The sequence below is a fragment of the Microcaecilia unicolor genome, chromosome 8 (assembly GCF_901765095.1).
Source record: "Microcaecilia unicolor chromosome 8, aMicUni1.1, whole genome shotgun sequence".
NCBI lineage: Eukaryota > Metazoa > Chordata > Amphibia > Gymnophiona > Siphonopidae > Microcaecilia > Microcaecilia unicolor.
In genome coordinates, this window is record NC_044038.1 from 140,945,334 (window position 1) to 140,961,902 (window position 16,569).

Here is a 16,569-nt window from a genome sequence, read left to right on the forward strand (position 1 = left end):
GCATCTTCTCTGTGTTTATCTCCCCACATTCATCACCAGCACTCTATGTCCCTATGCCCTCCACCTTTGTCCAGCACTACTCCTCTGTGTCTCTGTGCTCCCCCTCAAGTCCAGCATCTCCCGTCTGCCTTCCTATTCTCTCCCATGTCTAGTGTCTTCCCTCTGTATCCATATACCCCCCCCCCCCCATGCAGGCTCAGCACCTCTCTCTTCCCTCCAGCAGCCAGGCAAGGATCCAGCACCTCTGTCCCTTCCCTCCAGCAGTCCCCCTCCCAAGGTCCAGTGCCTCTCTCCCAGCCCCCCCATAGGCACAGCACCTCTCTCTCTCTCTTCTGTTCCTCCAGCCTTCCCCCCATGGGTCCAGTGTCTCTCTCGCCTTTCCCTCCAGCCAGCTCTCCCTCCCTCCCAATGGTCCAGCACCTTTCTCCCTTCTCTCCAGCTCCCCCTTTGGGTCCAGCAGCCTCCTCCCTTATTTCCAGTACCCCCTCTCTGCAAACTGTTTTCCTATCCCCACCCCCATCCCCATTGTCAAGCAGACTTCGTAACTCCTTCCCCTGACCATCCCCACGTTCTGCATCCCTGTCCCCTCACCATCCCCAGTCTTAATTTTCTACCCAGCATCATCCCACTCAAAGCTGAAAGAAGATTTTATGCTATTTTATAGGCCTAACAGGCATTGTAAATAAACAACTTAGGCCTATAGAAAAGTTAAATAACAATATTTAATACTAATAATAAAACACTACTAATAATATAGTTCATTTTTTTAATCCAAGAAGAAACAACAAATCATCAACTGTCTTCATGTTTAACTGAGTCCACCAATCCTCAATTGTAATGACCAGCTAATGAGAACACACGTTCAGAAGATGTTTCTGTGGCTGGAACTGCCAAGATAATTTTGGCAAAAAATGAAAGCTTTGGCCAGACATCAGATTTCAGCCGCCAAAAGCTGATGAATCTGTGGACGCAAAATACAAATCCAACTTCAACTCATCAGATTCTGGCTCTACAGAAGTAACAAACAAGTCACCAAGAAAATTATCAGCATTTAGCTATGTTTTTTTGGAAGGAGGTAATTTGACCTCTTCGTCAACTGTTGATGAGTTGACCATCAAATCAGTCACAGGACGATCAGGAATGTCTGAGACCATCTTATGGATGCCTTCAATGGCAGCCTGTCATTTCTCAGATTCCATGAGGTTTGTATTATGCTATAGGTAGGAATCCATAAGGGCAGCCATATAGTGGAGTTCATTCAAAGGGAAATAGCTGTCAAGAAAGTGATGCAGTTTCAGTTTGAGGTGCCAAATTGGTTCAACATCATCACCAAGGATTGAAAGACTTTATGCCAGCTTCACATGAACAGCGACTACTAGATGCAGCATTGGTGTCTGATCAGAAGAAACAAGTCTTGCTGCATCTTCAAACAGTACAAATGACTTAATTACATCTAAAAGAAGGTCCTCATTAACATCCACGAGATGCTTGGCAAGTATGAAGTCTTTTGCACCGTCAGCGAGTAACTTTGTGTTCCAGATTTTCTGAGACAGATTTAAGCACCATCGGTGTACTGTTCCATCTAGTAGAAACAACCTGCTTTAATGTTGTTTCCAAATTCTGTTGTAGACAGGTACGCTTAACCCTAGTGACAGTTTCTTTGCAAGTTGTAATCAGCTCAATAACTGGTTAAAATGGTGAACTATCCATAACAAGCATGAGACACAACATATTGTGCCCAGTACATGGCAGCCAGACCTGGTTGTGAAATACAACCCTTTACATTTGCTCCATTATCTGTAATGTAAAAATTGTTTTGGCAGGCAGTCTGCATCAAACTCAATCAGAATTTTACGTATGACTGATCAGATGTTTTCAGCCACCGTCACTTCCTTCATGTATTTCATAGCCAATACTTTTGCAGAAAGTCCCCAGTTCAAATTAATGTAATGTTGCTGGTGTTGGTTGATTCCTGGGTCCACGTAACAGTTGTCACTGCCAGTCTGCAAAGTCTAGATAATTGCTGCTTTAGCTTAATTTTCTCAGTGTTGGCCAAAATGGATAAATGTTGAGACACAGTTCGAGAAGGAGGAGTGGCCTAGTGGTTAGGGTGGTGGACTTTGGTCCTGAGGAACTGAGTTCGATTCCTGGCACAGGCAGCTCCTTGTGACTCTGGGCAAGTCACTTAACCCTCCATTGCCCACCGCATTGAGCCTGCCAAGAGTGGGAAAGCGCAGGGTACAAATGTAATTAAAATAAACTGGGAATGACATCATCAATTAGCACATTTCAATATTTTGCCCCCAATGAAATCAACTTTTTAGAACAAATCATGCACAAAAAGGTGCCCTGAATGACCAGATGGCCACTGGAGGGAATCAGGGATGACCTCTCCTTACTCCTCCAGTGCTCACTGACCCCCTCCTGTACCCCAAAAATGTGATTAAAAACATAACTTACCAGCTTCTATGCATGCCTCAGATGTTATACTCAGGTCCATTAGAGCAGCATGCATGTCCCTGGAGTAGTCCAGTGGTGTGTGCAATGCACTGTAGACAGGTGGACCTAGACCCATACCTCCACCTACCTGTCACATTTGTGGTAGAAACTGTGAGCTCTCCAAAACTCGCCAGAAGCCCACTGTACCCATATAGAGGTGCCCCCTTCACTCATAAAGGCTATTGTAGTGGTATACAATTGGGGGTAGTGGATTTTGGGGGGCTCAGCAGACAAGGTAAGTGAGCAACGGTGAGATGTGTACCTGGGAGCATTTATTTGAAGTCCACTGCAGTGTCCTACAGTGACCCATTGCTCTGCTGGGATGTCTGGGGGACCAGTTTATTAAAAATGCTGGCCCCTCCTACATCCCAATGGCTTGATTTTCTCTGTTTTTCACTTGGACATTTTTTTTTTTAATGGTCAAAAATAAAAACACGTCCAAAGCACAAAACCTTGTTTGAAACATTTTCAGGAAAAAAATAGACGTTTTTCTTTTTCAAAAATTACCTTCTTTCCTATTTGTAGTTTGAATGTTTTTTGTAAAAGTCCAAAGTCAGATTTAGACGTCATATCAAAAATGCCCTTCAAAGACACCTAAAACAGATTAGTGAGAATGGATTTTACTAATTTATATATCACTTGAAAGTTCCCCATTTTATTTGATTAACATACTTTCATGCATAATGCACTTTAGATAAAAGGCCCCCTCCCTCTCTGCCCAATGCTGCCATTGTCAGAAACCACCAAGAGGATAATTCTATAAATGCCTACCTCCAGGGTAGCAATTTTGGAAATGCTCCCTGTTCCAAGAGCAGGACCTAAGAGGTAGGCAGTGTTCTGAAGTTCAATGAGTGGTTGAGACAATGGAGCAGGGATGAAGGATTTAGGTTTGTTAGGAGCTGGGCAACATTCTGGGATATGGGGAGCCTATTCCGAAAGGTTGGACACCACCTTAACTGGGATTGAACCAGACTGCTGGCAAAACATTTAAAAAGGAGATAGAGCAGCTTTTAAAATAAAATGAGGGTGGGGGGAAGCTGACAATTGCCCAGGGGTGCCTGGTTCAACGTGGAGTATCCTTGAAGAGTACTATTGAAACAGGATATGTAGGGAATCCCAATAAAGAGGTTTCAACAATGGTGAAAGAAAGCTAGGAGTGTTTAAGGGGAGAGAAGAATAAAGGATGCATATTATGCCCATCAACTTCTAAGTATCATGTAGATGCAAGGAAGAAACATAATTAGAAGTATATAAATTCTAAAAAATAAGATGGGAGAGTTAGAGTATATAGCTCTAAATGAAGAGGTAGATATAATAGGTATCTCAGAGACCTGGTGGAAGGAGGACAATCAATGGGACATTGTGTTAACATGATGCAAATTATATCACAATGATAAAGTGGATCAAATTGGAGGGGTGTTGCACTATATGATAAAGAGGGAAATGAGTCAAACAAAATAAACATTCTTCATGAAACAGACAGTGTGAAATCCATATGGATAGAAACTCCATGTGTGAAGGGAAGGGGTATTCTGGTCCGCCAACCTAGAACGAACAGATAGAAGAAGAAATGGAGGTGGAACCAGAAGCATTGAAGGTAGGGTCCACCTTGGGGTTCAGTGCTGAAGAAAAAGATCTGTGTGTTGTTGTAGATAATAAACTGAAATCGTCTGCTCAGTGTGCAGTGGCGGCCATAGGCGCCCCGTATAAGAGGCTTGGGGAGGCTAAGCCTCCCCAGCCCAATCGTCGACTTCCGCTTGTGGTGCAGCCCACCCTCCCGCCCCACGTATTTTCATCTTTTATTTCCGTGGCAGCGACGTCAATGAAGAAAAAGACTACAGGCTCGCCGCCAGCTTCTCCCTTCTCTCTGCTCTCACGGAAACAGGAAATGCATCACGGGACACTGTGTGCAGAGAGAAGGGAGAAGCTGGTGGCGAGCCTGTAGTCTTTTTCTTCATTGACGTCGCTGCCACGGAGTGTATGGAGGTAAGCTTCGCCCCCTTTAGCCTCCCCAAACAGTTGGGCTACCGACCGTCTATGTGGCGGCCAAAAAAGCAAACAGGATGCTAGGATTTATTAGGAAAGGGACAGTAAACAAGACCAAGAATTCTATAATGCCCCTCTATTGTTCCTTGTTGCGACCTCACCTTGAGTATTGCATTCAATTCTGATCACCGTATCTCAAAAAAGAAATAGCAAAATTAAAAAAGGTTCAAAGAAGAGTGACCCAAATGATAAAGGAGATGGAACTCCTCTCATATAAGGAAAGGCTAAAGAGGTTAGGACTCTTCAGCTTGGAAAAGAGACAGCTGAAGGGAGATATAATTGAGGTCTACAAAATCCTGAATGGTGTAGAACAAGTAGAAGGGAACAGATTTTTAATTCTTTCAAGAAGTACAAAGACTAGGGGCAGTGGCGTTCCTAGGGGGGGGCAGTGGGGGCGGTCCGCCACGGGTGCACGCCGCCGGGGGGGTGTCACGCGCGCCTGCCCTCCGTTGTTCTATGCTTCTTCTCTGGCCCGGAACAGGTTACTTCCTGTTCTGGGGCAGAGAAGAAGCATGGAAGAACGGAGGACAGGCGCGCGTGGCACCCCCCCCGGAGGCGTGCACCCGGAGGGGGGGGGGGTTCTTCGTGGAGGTGTCCTTTCGCCGGGGGGGTCCGCGCTGCATCGGGGGGGGGGGCGCTGCACCCGGGGGGCGGGGCGAATCGGCGATCCGCCCTGGGTGCCAGCCCCCCTAGGAACGCCACTGACTAGGGGACACTCAATGAAGTCACATGAAAATACTTTTGAAACAAATAAGAGGAAATATTTTTTTTTCACTCAAAGAATAGTTAAGCTCTGGAACTTGTTATCGGATGATGTGATAAAAGCAGTTATTGTATCTGGGTTTAAAAAACATTTGGACAAGTTCCTAGAGGAAAAGTCCATAGTCTGCTATTGAGACATACATGAGAAAGCCATTGCTTGCCCCAGGATTGGTAGCATGGAATGTTGCTACTATTTGGGTTTCTGTCAGGTATTTTTGACCTAAATTGACCACTGTTGGAAACAGGATACTGGGCTAAATTGACCATTGGCCTGACCCAGTATGGCTATTCTTATTTTCTTAGAGCACAGCACCCAAGCTAAAGAGTGGGTAGGGGCATGCAAAATCATGTGAGCCAAGGCACAGCAACTGTATAGTATGGCAACATTCCCTGGGAAAATTATCACAACAGAGACTAATTTGGGCATTTATTCTGAGGCCAAAATAAGGGATGCAGAGAGCTAAGTGGAGATCTAGCTTGGCAAACATAGTGAGTGACCTATGTATCTACAGCAGCCGAAGTCCCTAACATGCAATGACATGGAAGGCGGTCCATATTAGTGGCTTGGGTTGCTACTGATGTGAATTATTTCTATTTGTTAAATAGAAAACTGTGGCTATTAATCCAATAAGATTTGCCTTTGGTGAACATAGAATGGAGGAGTGGCCTAGCAGTTAGAGCACCAGGCTGACATCCAGGGAAGCCCAGTTAGAATCCTGCTGCTACTCCTTGTGATCTCGGGCAAGACACTTAACCCTCTATTGCCTCAGGTACAATCTTAATGTCCAGTTAAAGTGTGCTAACAAGGTACAATGAGATTGTGTTAAGGCATTCTGCAGTAATTTCCCTGTTAGTGCATAGTAAATTGCACATTAGCAATTTTTTAAATAAAGTTTTCTGGGAGGGGGGTATAGAAATGTTATCCAGCTAGTGGATTATTGTTAGCATGTGCTAATTGGATAATGAAGATTCAATGTGGGAGCACTTTGATCATCCTAAAGAGGTGGTGGTAAGTGCTGCCATGTTAATTTCTTTTAGGTACCCCACACTAATGGCAACATTATCGCAGGACCAGAATGTTTAAAAAAATGTTCTAAAAGGTGCCAGGTTAGTTTTCAGTTAATATATGGGAAACTTCCATGTTTTGCTTTAACTCCAAGGGTCCTTTATGCTGTTCCCTCTAAGCTAAGCTAAGCAGGAGTCCTCCACCTACAGTGCTGCCAGTGGGAGGTGCTGTTTCACTATCACATTTTCAATAGTGAGGGACAGAGAAACATTGCAGGGAGCCAGGGAGCCTGCTTGTCTCTAGAGATTGAAAACAAAATATTGAAGCACCCCCCCCCCCCCCCATGGAGGACTCCTGCTCAACTTAGAAGGAACAGTGGTCCCTTAGATGATAAGCACTCTGAGGACAGTAAAGTGTTTACTGTAACTCACCCAGTGGCATTCCTTGGTTGGCTGCCACCTGGGGCAGGTTGCTGCTGTGCATCCCCCTTCCCTGGGTGCAGCGTCGCCTTCTGGGTGCAGTGTCCCCCCTCCCCCCAGTGTACAGCAACACTCCCACTGGGTGCAGCATGACCCCCCCCCCCCCCAGGTGCAGCATACCCACTGGTGCATCACTTACCTGCTGGGGTTCTGGGAGCAGCTGCATGGCTGTTGGCTCCACAGGTTCCCTGCTCCCTCTGCCACGGAACAGAAAGGAATAACAGAGGGAGCAGGGAACCGGTGGAGTCGACAGCCGCAAGGCTGCTCCCTGCATCCCTCCTGCAGCGTGCACCCAGGGCAGATCGCCCCACCCTCAGTACGCCACTGAACTCACCTTGAGCTACTACTGAAAAAGGTGTGAGCTAAATTCAAATAAAAACATTGTGCTATAGTTTTGGAAAATCTCTCTTCCACTCATTTGCAACACCCTAGACAAATTAGTCCTGCCTTCTTAATTTAAATTCTCATTAGGCTCATCCTTAACATGGCAGCAGGCACCTTTCTCCTTCCAAGCCTACCTCAGTTAATTAAAAAAAATGATTCAGTTTCATGTTGGCAAATAACTTTGGATTGTTGATGAATCCAAGGTGAAGAAAGGAGTAACTAGTTTCTTTTAAATATCAGCTCAGTAAACCTAAGGATCTTCTTAGCTGGTAAGCAGCTTGTTTGAATCCCACTCTGTCCTAAAATAAGAAATTCCTGCATTTAAGTATGTTAATGTGTCACCTGCTAGTTCATCCTTAACTCTGATTACTTATTCTTCCAATTGTTTATAGCAAGGGATGAGGAGCACTTGAGACTGAAAACAGTCTGAACTAAGGCATGGCAGTTGCACAGTAAGACAGTGTGCCTGGGCATCCAGTCATCCTGCCTGTCTACCTTTCATGGCAGTCATTCACTTTGGGAATGGAAGAGAGGTAGAGAATGCAAAATAGGGACCTAGTTCAATAAGCATAGTGGGTTACCAGTGCATCTACAGGAGCTGGAGCCTCTTGCTTGTAGTGGTTCAAGTTTTGGAAGATTTTAATTTTTATTTAATAAAACTGCAGTCATTAAACCAATAGGATCTGTCTTTGACATATACTGTCTCCACTAAGTTGTGAAACCTTGGATTATGTTAAGCTGTGAAAATTCTGGTTTTACTCTGTTCTATCTGACTTGTATTTTTTTTTTTACAGAAAAACAGAGCTGCAAGCTCATACATACAATGAAATAAGCTCTTAAGCTTACCTTATTTAAGTAAAAGCAATTGTTTAAAAACCATGCATATTTGCCTATGTGCATTTTTTTCTCTAAGTTGAGAAAAGGCAATTTTGTTTTTTGTAAGAGAGTTCCAGGACCCTTAGCTTTTCTAGAGGGTACCAACATGGCTTCTCTGTGGGTGCTTGAGCACCCCCAATCTTGAGTAAATTTCTTTACTATAACCAGGGACCATTCGCTTGTGTTGAGTTTAGCACCCCCTAATCATTTTGAAAAGTTGGCTCCTATGGGTACCATGGCTAGTGTACAGGGCGGACCATCATCAAATACATGTAAAGTTGTGTTCTGCCAAGAGAGCTTGAACATGCCTTCCACCCTTGGGAATGAAGACCATCCTGAGAAGAAAATGGCCTAGCTGGAGGAAATCAACAGCTTTTATAGACCTTGAGAAAGTAGTCTTGTGTGAAAGAGGGAGAGAGTGCAAAGCTGCTTCAGTAACAGTGCAAATTCACATCAGTTAAGCCTCTAGAAAGGGAGTGTTGCTGAGGGCTGTGATCGGTCTCCTGCTGGAAGTTTGCACGTGACACACAACTGAAGGATAGAGAAAGAGAACTGTGCATTTTTGTTAGATGCGTTGGAAGTTTGCAGAGTGTGAAACCAGCAAAGAAAGAATACAGAATGTGTGAAGACTACTGGGGCTGATGCTTCATTGGGGATACAGCACTGCTGAAATGCTATGTCATTCTGAATGAATTTAGCTTGTGTTTTGGTAGATATATCTTGACTATCCCCCCCCCCCCCCCCTTGTCCCGTGCCACTTTTTATTGTGTTTTGATTAACAGGATCCCCTTTGCCGTCTCCTTCTGATAATTTCATAACAGAGTTGGTTTCATATCCACCTGCACCTGGTGTAAACCTAAGCCTAGGCGTCCTGTGAGATGAATTACCATATCCCTGGGACTCCCTCCCCCAACTCCCAACCCCACCCCCTGTTAAAAACTCCTAACACACAGCACGAACCATTCAACACTTTTACCAGAAATATTTTGACATTGCTACTGCTTTCTCCCCCGACTGTGTACATCTTTGCCACTCCCCCTTCTCCACTTAAGTGCATGAACAGACTCAGACCCTCCCCCCCCCCCCCGAGACTGCTTTAGTAGAAACAACCATAAAGTCAAATCCCAACACATATCCCCTCTCTATCATAGGTTTATCTATGCCTGTCTTCCCTGTATCCTTTCTTCCTTGTTTCCTACTCGGATTCCGCATGCTGTGGCAGGGACGTGCAGACACGCTGCTGCATCCACCAACACGCTCCAACTTTCCTCTCCCTGCTGCCTCATCCTAAAGACACCCCCGCCCCCCCCCCCCTCAAAAAAAATGCACTCAGTCCTCCGGTGGGTGACTTGTTTCAATGGATGTTCTTTTCTTCCCCTTTAATTTTTTTTTTTTTTTTTGCAAGAAAATTTGTTCATCTCCAGCAGCAACCACTGTTCCTTTTGATGTTGTGGTAAGCTCTGCGCATGCGCCTCACATTAGAATTACTGCACTGGCCAGAATAAGTAGGATCTCTCCTCTTCACTGAAACCCTAAACACATCAAACGCTAAAGGGATGCTGAGAGTCCGGGGAAAGGGTTACGCTGGAATTTGGTCATTCCCCTTAATCATAGCCGTAGTCTGTGCGCAAAGGTAAGTGACTGAAACAAATCTTGTCTCTACTTTGAATTCAATATTTATGTTACTGAGACTGGAATGCACTGCAGAGAACCGAATACATCCGTTCTAGGATGCCTTTTTATTTTTCTTTCTTCTAGTGTCAATGACCCCAGCAATATGTCATTGGTTAAAGAGACTGTGGATAGATTATTGAAAGGATATGACATCCGTCTGAGGCCAGATTTTGGAGGTAATGCTCTTGTTTTCCTAAAAGATGTTTTCAGTGCTGGGGCTTGTTTTAATATGTTTAAGGCGCTTCCTATTTCCCTGTGTGGTTCAGTTGACTAAGTTAAACCTATTACTTCTTAGTTTCCGTCACCTTGTCGTCTCAACCTCTGTTCAGGAGTAATATTTTCAGTGAGTAAATATTAAAATCCCAATGATTTCTTTTCATGCTAATTAGTTATTAAACCATTCTTACCTATTTGATATTTGGCAGAGAGGTTATGATGAAATATGTTTTTGGTTTACACCAAAAATAGTTTCATGATTAAATCTAACTTGTGCTGGATTGGACCTGGTGTTGCAACAGGAGATGTGCTGTTAACTGAGAAAAAAAAAAGATTAACCCTTTGACATCTTCACTTTGGAAGAGTTGTGTCATTCATTATTCATGATTTCTTGCCTATAAAAGTATAGAGAACACAAGGCAGCACACTGACAATGGTGTAGTAAGAGGAAGAAATGTTTTATACTTGAAGGTTTAAAAATGTATTGTCTCCCCTTCATTCTATGTTGCATGATTTGGGACAGGAAGAGTTAATATGAGTATTTTTTTTTTAAATCTCAAGCAAATATTTAACATCTTTGTATGCCATACCTTCATCTATGCATATGTTTTTTTCATGGATTGTAAACAGATATTATATAAATACACATTAATGGTATGTGTGAAATTGTCATGAATTTTACATGAAAACTCCCCTGAGACACAGAATAAATGGAGCACAACTGTGTAGAACTTGTCAGGTGGAACTGAGGTATTTTGATACCTCAGAATCTTTGATTTGCTAAATGAGAGAACACTGACATAAAAGGGTTAAGTTCTTGGAGATCACATTGTGCACTGTTTTCTGGGTTTACAGGTCCTCCTGTGGCTGTAGGCATGAACATTGACATTGCCAGTATTGATATGGTATCAGAAGTCAATATGGTGAGTATTCCATTCTCTTTAACATTCTCCCCTCCCCCTCAAGACTCTGATAAGGATGATAATTTGTAACAGTATGATTATTACTCATCAGAATGTATTTTCATTTGCATGATGGCTCAGAACATGGATAATTAAATCTGTCAATCGGAAATCCTGAAGCTTTATTTCTGGTTTGGTTTTGCATGTCCCATTAGGGACTTATTTCACTCTCTTGAGTTACAACTGGCTGGCTTTTTGATTAGTTGATAAGGAGTGGCAGCGGTCATACTGAGGTGTAGATTTGCTGGAATAGATAACTAGAGTGAAGACATGGTACTGAGCTAAATAAAGATACACCTTTGGTTTAGGATGTGAAGATTTCATATAAATCATATATGTAAATGCAGAAAAAAAAAGTTAGTACTTAGGATGATGTGTTTAAGATTTAACAGCTATTTTATAGACCTAATCACAGGGTGCCCAGAACACTTGCAATTTATAGATAGACTTAGTATATTAGATGTCACTTTATGCCAGCAGTAAGCATTATGGAGCAAATGCTATACATTGGCATTTACTTTGTCTTGCTTCATGCAAGAGCACCCCCTGCTGACAGCATTGTTCCATTGCAGCTAATGCACAAATTATAATAATATAACAACCAGAGTTGCTTGTTCTTTTAAGATGGATACATTTTTTTGAGTTTGAGTTTTCTATTGCTGAAACCACAAATGTATTCTCAATTAATAATTCCACATATTTAACAAGAAATGTAAAGTTAATGCACCTGATAATTTTAGAGTTGCTGTAAGATGTAACCCACTGGTGGTGCCTTACTAATTCAAAATTAGCACACAGTTCTTAATCTTTACTTGGCTAAGGGCAAACATGCTACTACATGTGTTAAAAGCCAGTCCAGATATAGAATGTCAATTTTAACCTTACCAGAGGACCATAATGCAGAGTATGAGGTACTTGATCTTATGTGAGGTCAGATTGAATGTTTATTGACAATTTTGTTTCTCTTATTGATTGTTTTAATCAGTATTCTTTTGAAACATCCATATAATTGCCTTTTTTCCTGAAAAGTATAGCAGCTTGTCCCTTATTCTTCTCCTTAAAGTAGAATAATCCTTCAGCATAAGTTGAATAACAGGGCAAGCAATGTTTACTAAGGGTATATATTTTGCTGCATGCATACTCGCTAGTGCATTCATAAACCTACAAATTAATGCATGTACAATCACTTTGTATATATTAGAAAGTTCTAATACACTTAAAAACTGGAGTACAAATGAATGTGTGAAATGAACACAGAAAACCACATGAAAACAAGGAAAGATATGGAAACTCTCCTAAAGAAACCAGAAATGTTTTAATCATGCATCCCTAATGTTTAACTCTTTCCTTCATAGAAAAGAATAGGTTTAAGTCGATAATGCGATTTGAATTCCTATTAGCTAGAAGAGACGCTAGAAGAGACGCATGATCTGAATGGAAATTGGGTAGAGCAGCTGCTGAAGTTTTCCAATACTCACTGTAGTTATGTGAAAATATTTCAGGTTCTTAGTCTGAATATTAACCAGGTAGTCTTTTTTAAAACTAAGATAGCACAAATAACTGCATGAAAAACAGAGCCTATGCAATTAAGAATGCACACAGGCTTGAACTTTTGTATTGTTTTGGGTATTTGTTCTGATTGTTGATCATTTTTAAAATTTGTTTCACACATTCACCTTAATAAAAAAATTAATGCACGTTAGAACGTTTTAACACATGCTAATATACTTAATGTGTTTTAATTAATAGGTCAATGGGCTTTAAATTGATTTAGCATGCACTACAGTTTTAAAAATGGACTAACCAACTGCCTGCCTGATAACAAAAGATATTTCTAATACCAATGAAAATTATGACATAGGGAATACACTCAAACTTTAGAGTATCCACAAACCATTAACCTATGCTGTAGAATGACAGTAAAACTACTATAAATAGAAGTATCATAGCAGTGCAACACTTTTATAGTTATTGCAAGACACAGTTTTAAATATTCGCAGTCTTCTTATGATGGTGTAATTACTAAGCTACGGTGAAAAAGTGGCCTTAGCCTGATTTTCTATTTTTGCAGTTAATGGCCTTGAGCTAATGTTAAAACTATAGAGAGGGGTTCTCTTATTCACTATACACACACAGACTATTACTGGAGGAAAAGCCTTGAGAAGCTCCTAGACTTTTAATGTGTCTTACAGGAGCAGGATGTCTTCATCATAGGCAAAAACCTTCTTATAAAGCGACTTTATGCTATCAAAGTAATTAATTTAGCTTAGCTTAGGACGCTTGGTCTCTTCCTTTCTTCCAAGTGCCCCGACTGTGGAAGTCACTTTATAAGGAGGTTTTTGCCTATGATGAAGAAGTCCTGCTCCTGTAAGACTCATTAAAAGTCTAGGAGCTTCTCAAGGCTTTTCCTCCAGTAACAGTCTTTGTGTGTATAGTGAATAAGAGAACCCCTCTCTTTATAGTTTTTGCATATTGCGTTGATTGGGTATCTCACCCCTTGATAGTATCATTTAGTTCACTTGAGCTAATGTTGCCATTAGCACATGGCCATTAAAAAGAATTACCAGCACTTATTTTGTAGGTGGTAAGGACTCAGGTGGTGATCCCACGCTAAGCAGTTAGCACTCGGTAATGTGGACGTGCCAACTCATTAGTACAGGAATACCTACTCTCCACCCCCAGATACTCCATCTCCAACAAAAAATGAAAATATTTTTTGTGTGCGGTTAGCATGTGCTGATTTGAAACTTACCGTAGGATGTCTGAAAACATCCTGCAATAAGCTATTTTAAGCTTTGGTAAGCATGTGCTAGTGCTTAGTGCAGCTTATTAAAAGGGCCTCTATGTTTTCTCTCCCATCTGCACAGTCCTTTTTCACTGCTATTTATAAATAATATAATTGTTCCATAATGGGAAAAAATGTTGATTCTTTGCAATGTACCTTATATTAGACTGACACTGATGTTGACGGTTGTTATGTTATAGCATCACTGAACTGATCCATTTCATATGCTTAGTGTTGTAGTTTTAAATAGCTGATTAACAATCTGCATATTAATGTCTGTTTTTCTTAAGATACTAAATTAAAGACTGTTTTTACCAAGTAATTGTATAAGCACAAAGACAGAAAAAGGCTTTATTATACAGGACCAAAATTACTGGAATCATTTTGCTTTTGGCTGATTTATGTATTTTTGTAATCATTTTATATACTGAAGTTCTTCATATAAAGCAAATATTGCATTTCTAATGCTATTTGACATAAGTGGCCTAATTCTATAAAAAATGCTAAAAATTGCACATGTAAATTTGGGCGCACGCCCAATTTGCATTTGCAATTTAATTGAACAATGAGCTAATTAGCACCAATAATTGGATTTTTATAAAGCAATTATTGGCACTAATTAGAATTAATTAAAATATATATGCATATTAAAATGTATGTGCATGAGTAAAAAAAGAGGGCATGGAAATGGGAGGGTCATGGGTAGAATGTGGGCGTTTCTTTCAGTTATGCACATAATTATAGAATAAGGTGGGATTTGCATCTAATTTAGGTGCAAGCATTTGCATCAGGTTTCCATTGGTGTAAATGGCCATACCTAAATGTAGTTGTGGTTCCTGGGCATAAGCTCTGTTTTATAAACTGTTCCTAACTTTAAGCACAGTTTATAGAATAGTGCTGAGTGGGTTTATTTTGGTTCTGATTTTTGTGGTGCCTTATATAGAATTTAGTCCAAAGTGTAATTTGTACTGCATGGTGGTCCGTGTTATAGGCTATTGGACCAAGAACCTGGAGTTGTGGAGGATATTATAGAATTCCATGGCTGATAAAGACCATAAGATTTACACCTTGTCCAATTTCATCCTTGTCTTTCTCATTTCCTTCTACCCAGCTATCTGCTGTCTCAAGCTTCCTTGACTTCCATTACCATTTTCGTCTCCTTGGATGTGGTGAAAATAAATAGGCAATTATTGCACACCACCAATTGAGTTCTTCATATTGCACATGGTTAATCTATGTAAATAATTGCCACAAGATGTTGTGGAGGCTTGTTTAATAATTGAGTTCAAAGAAGTATGTTACAAATTTATGAAAGAGTTCAGTCATATTACATTGAGTGCAACATGGTTGTCAATCCAGGTTCAGTGTGTGTTCCTAGACTGTGACCAGATAGACTTTCTTCAACCAACTGCATCATGCCAATTCTTGGAGACTCAGTGCTAAACTGGCTGGATTGTTGGCCTGAATTAGTTTGGCAGCTTGTAGTACCCATTTCCCTTCTCCACCAAAAGAAAACATTAAACATCCTATACCACAGAAGTGTGAGAGTGTCTACGTTAAATATGTGTTTGCAGATTTACCCCCTGATTCTGTAAAGGTTGCCAAAAATTATGCATGCAAATTTAGGTGTGGTTCTGATTTGCATGCACAATTTAATTGAATAACAATCCAATCCGTGCCAATAATTGGCTTTTTAACAAGCAATTATTGGCACTAATTAGATTTAATTGGTATTGTGTGCATAAAGTTATGCAAGGGATCTGTGCCTAAAATTTATGCATGGCCCAAAAAAGGGGGCAAGGAAAGAGAATGGTCATGGCCATTTTAGGATATATTGGGGGGAGTGCATTTGAGTTACTGAATAAGGGTGCTCTGTGCATAAATTTAGGTGTGGGTATTTGCACCACATTTTTGTTGGTGCAAATGGTGGCGCCTAAATTTATTTATTTATTATCTCATTTGTACCCCACAGTTTCCCAACAGTGTCAGGCTCAATGTGGCTTACAACGCACCACAGAGGCAGACGCCAATGTAGTAAAGTAAAGCTAATACAGCAGAAAACCTACACAAGAAATAGTGGGGAGGATGAGGAAGGGACGGAAGGAGCAGGGAAACCAGGAGAGAGGAGGGAAGGGTAAATATGTCCAAAATTTGTCTCTAGATTGATGGAGAGGAGACACATGTTGAGTCCTTGGGATAAGCTTTTCCAAATATCTGTGGTCATAATGCTTAACCGCTATTTTATAAACCACACTGAACTTTAGATGCAGCTTATAGAATGCTGCTTAAGTGGGGGGGGGAGGTTCAGCGCCGATATTTAGGCCCCATTTACTGAATCTAGCTCTTAACCCACTGTTTTATATAATTCTGTAGTTGGATTGAAAAAAAGTGCTGAGATCCGTTAAGCACAGTCTCCTCACTGCTTAAAAACGACCTTTGTGTAGTACATGTCAAGAGGCCCTGTTACCAAACGGAGGTAAAAAGTGGCCCGCGGTGGCATCAGCACATGGGATCACTGCGCACCAAGACCACCTTTTACTGCCACAGGTAAAAATGGTGTTTTTAAAGGGGCAGTAAAGAGCTGCACTGTAATTAAAAAATTGCTGCGTGCCCATTTACTGCTGGGGCCCTTACTGCCTCTTATTTAGGAGGCGGTGAGGGCTCCGGTGGTAACCAGGTGGTAATTGCGCTGCCCGATTACTGCAGGGCACACCTACTGCCCACCGACTGATGCTAGAAAATAGCAAATATTTTCTAGCACTAGAAATGATGTGCAGCAGACCCAGAACTACCGCCAGGCTCCTGGGTGAGCCCGGAGGTAGGGCTGATTTTCCACATGCAAATTCAGCGGTAGCCCTACCTCCGTGTGATAAAAGGGCC

General features: G+C 41.5%; 1 protein-coding gene across 2 annotated transcripts in view; it reads left to right on the top strand.

The window, feature by feature from the left end:
- GABRB2 (gamma-aminobutyric acid type A receptor beta2 subunit) overlaps nucleotides 1-16,569 on the top strand; it is a 628,852-nt gene that overhangs the window by 56,455 nt on the left and 555,828 nt on the right. Inside the window, exons 1-3 of one of the 2 annotated variants that reach the window (XM_030211904.1) lie at nucleotides 9,571-9,685; nucleotides 9,811-9,902; nucleotides 10,798-10,865. In XM_030211904.1, coding sequence (XP_030067764.1) covers nucleotides 9,609-9,685; nucleotides 9,811-9,902; nucleotides 10,798-10,865 — 237 coding nt within the window. In that variant the 5' untranslated portion in view covers nucleotides 9,571-9,608. Of the gene's footprint in view, nucleotides 1-9,570; nucleotides 9,686-9,810; nucleotides 9,903-10,797; nucleotides 10,866-16,569 lie in introns of those variants that run through there. The other variant, XM_030211905.1, reaches the window with a different exon arrangement.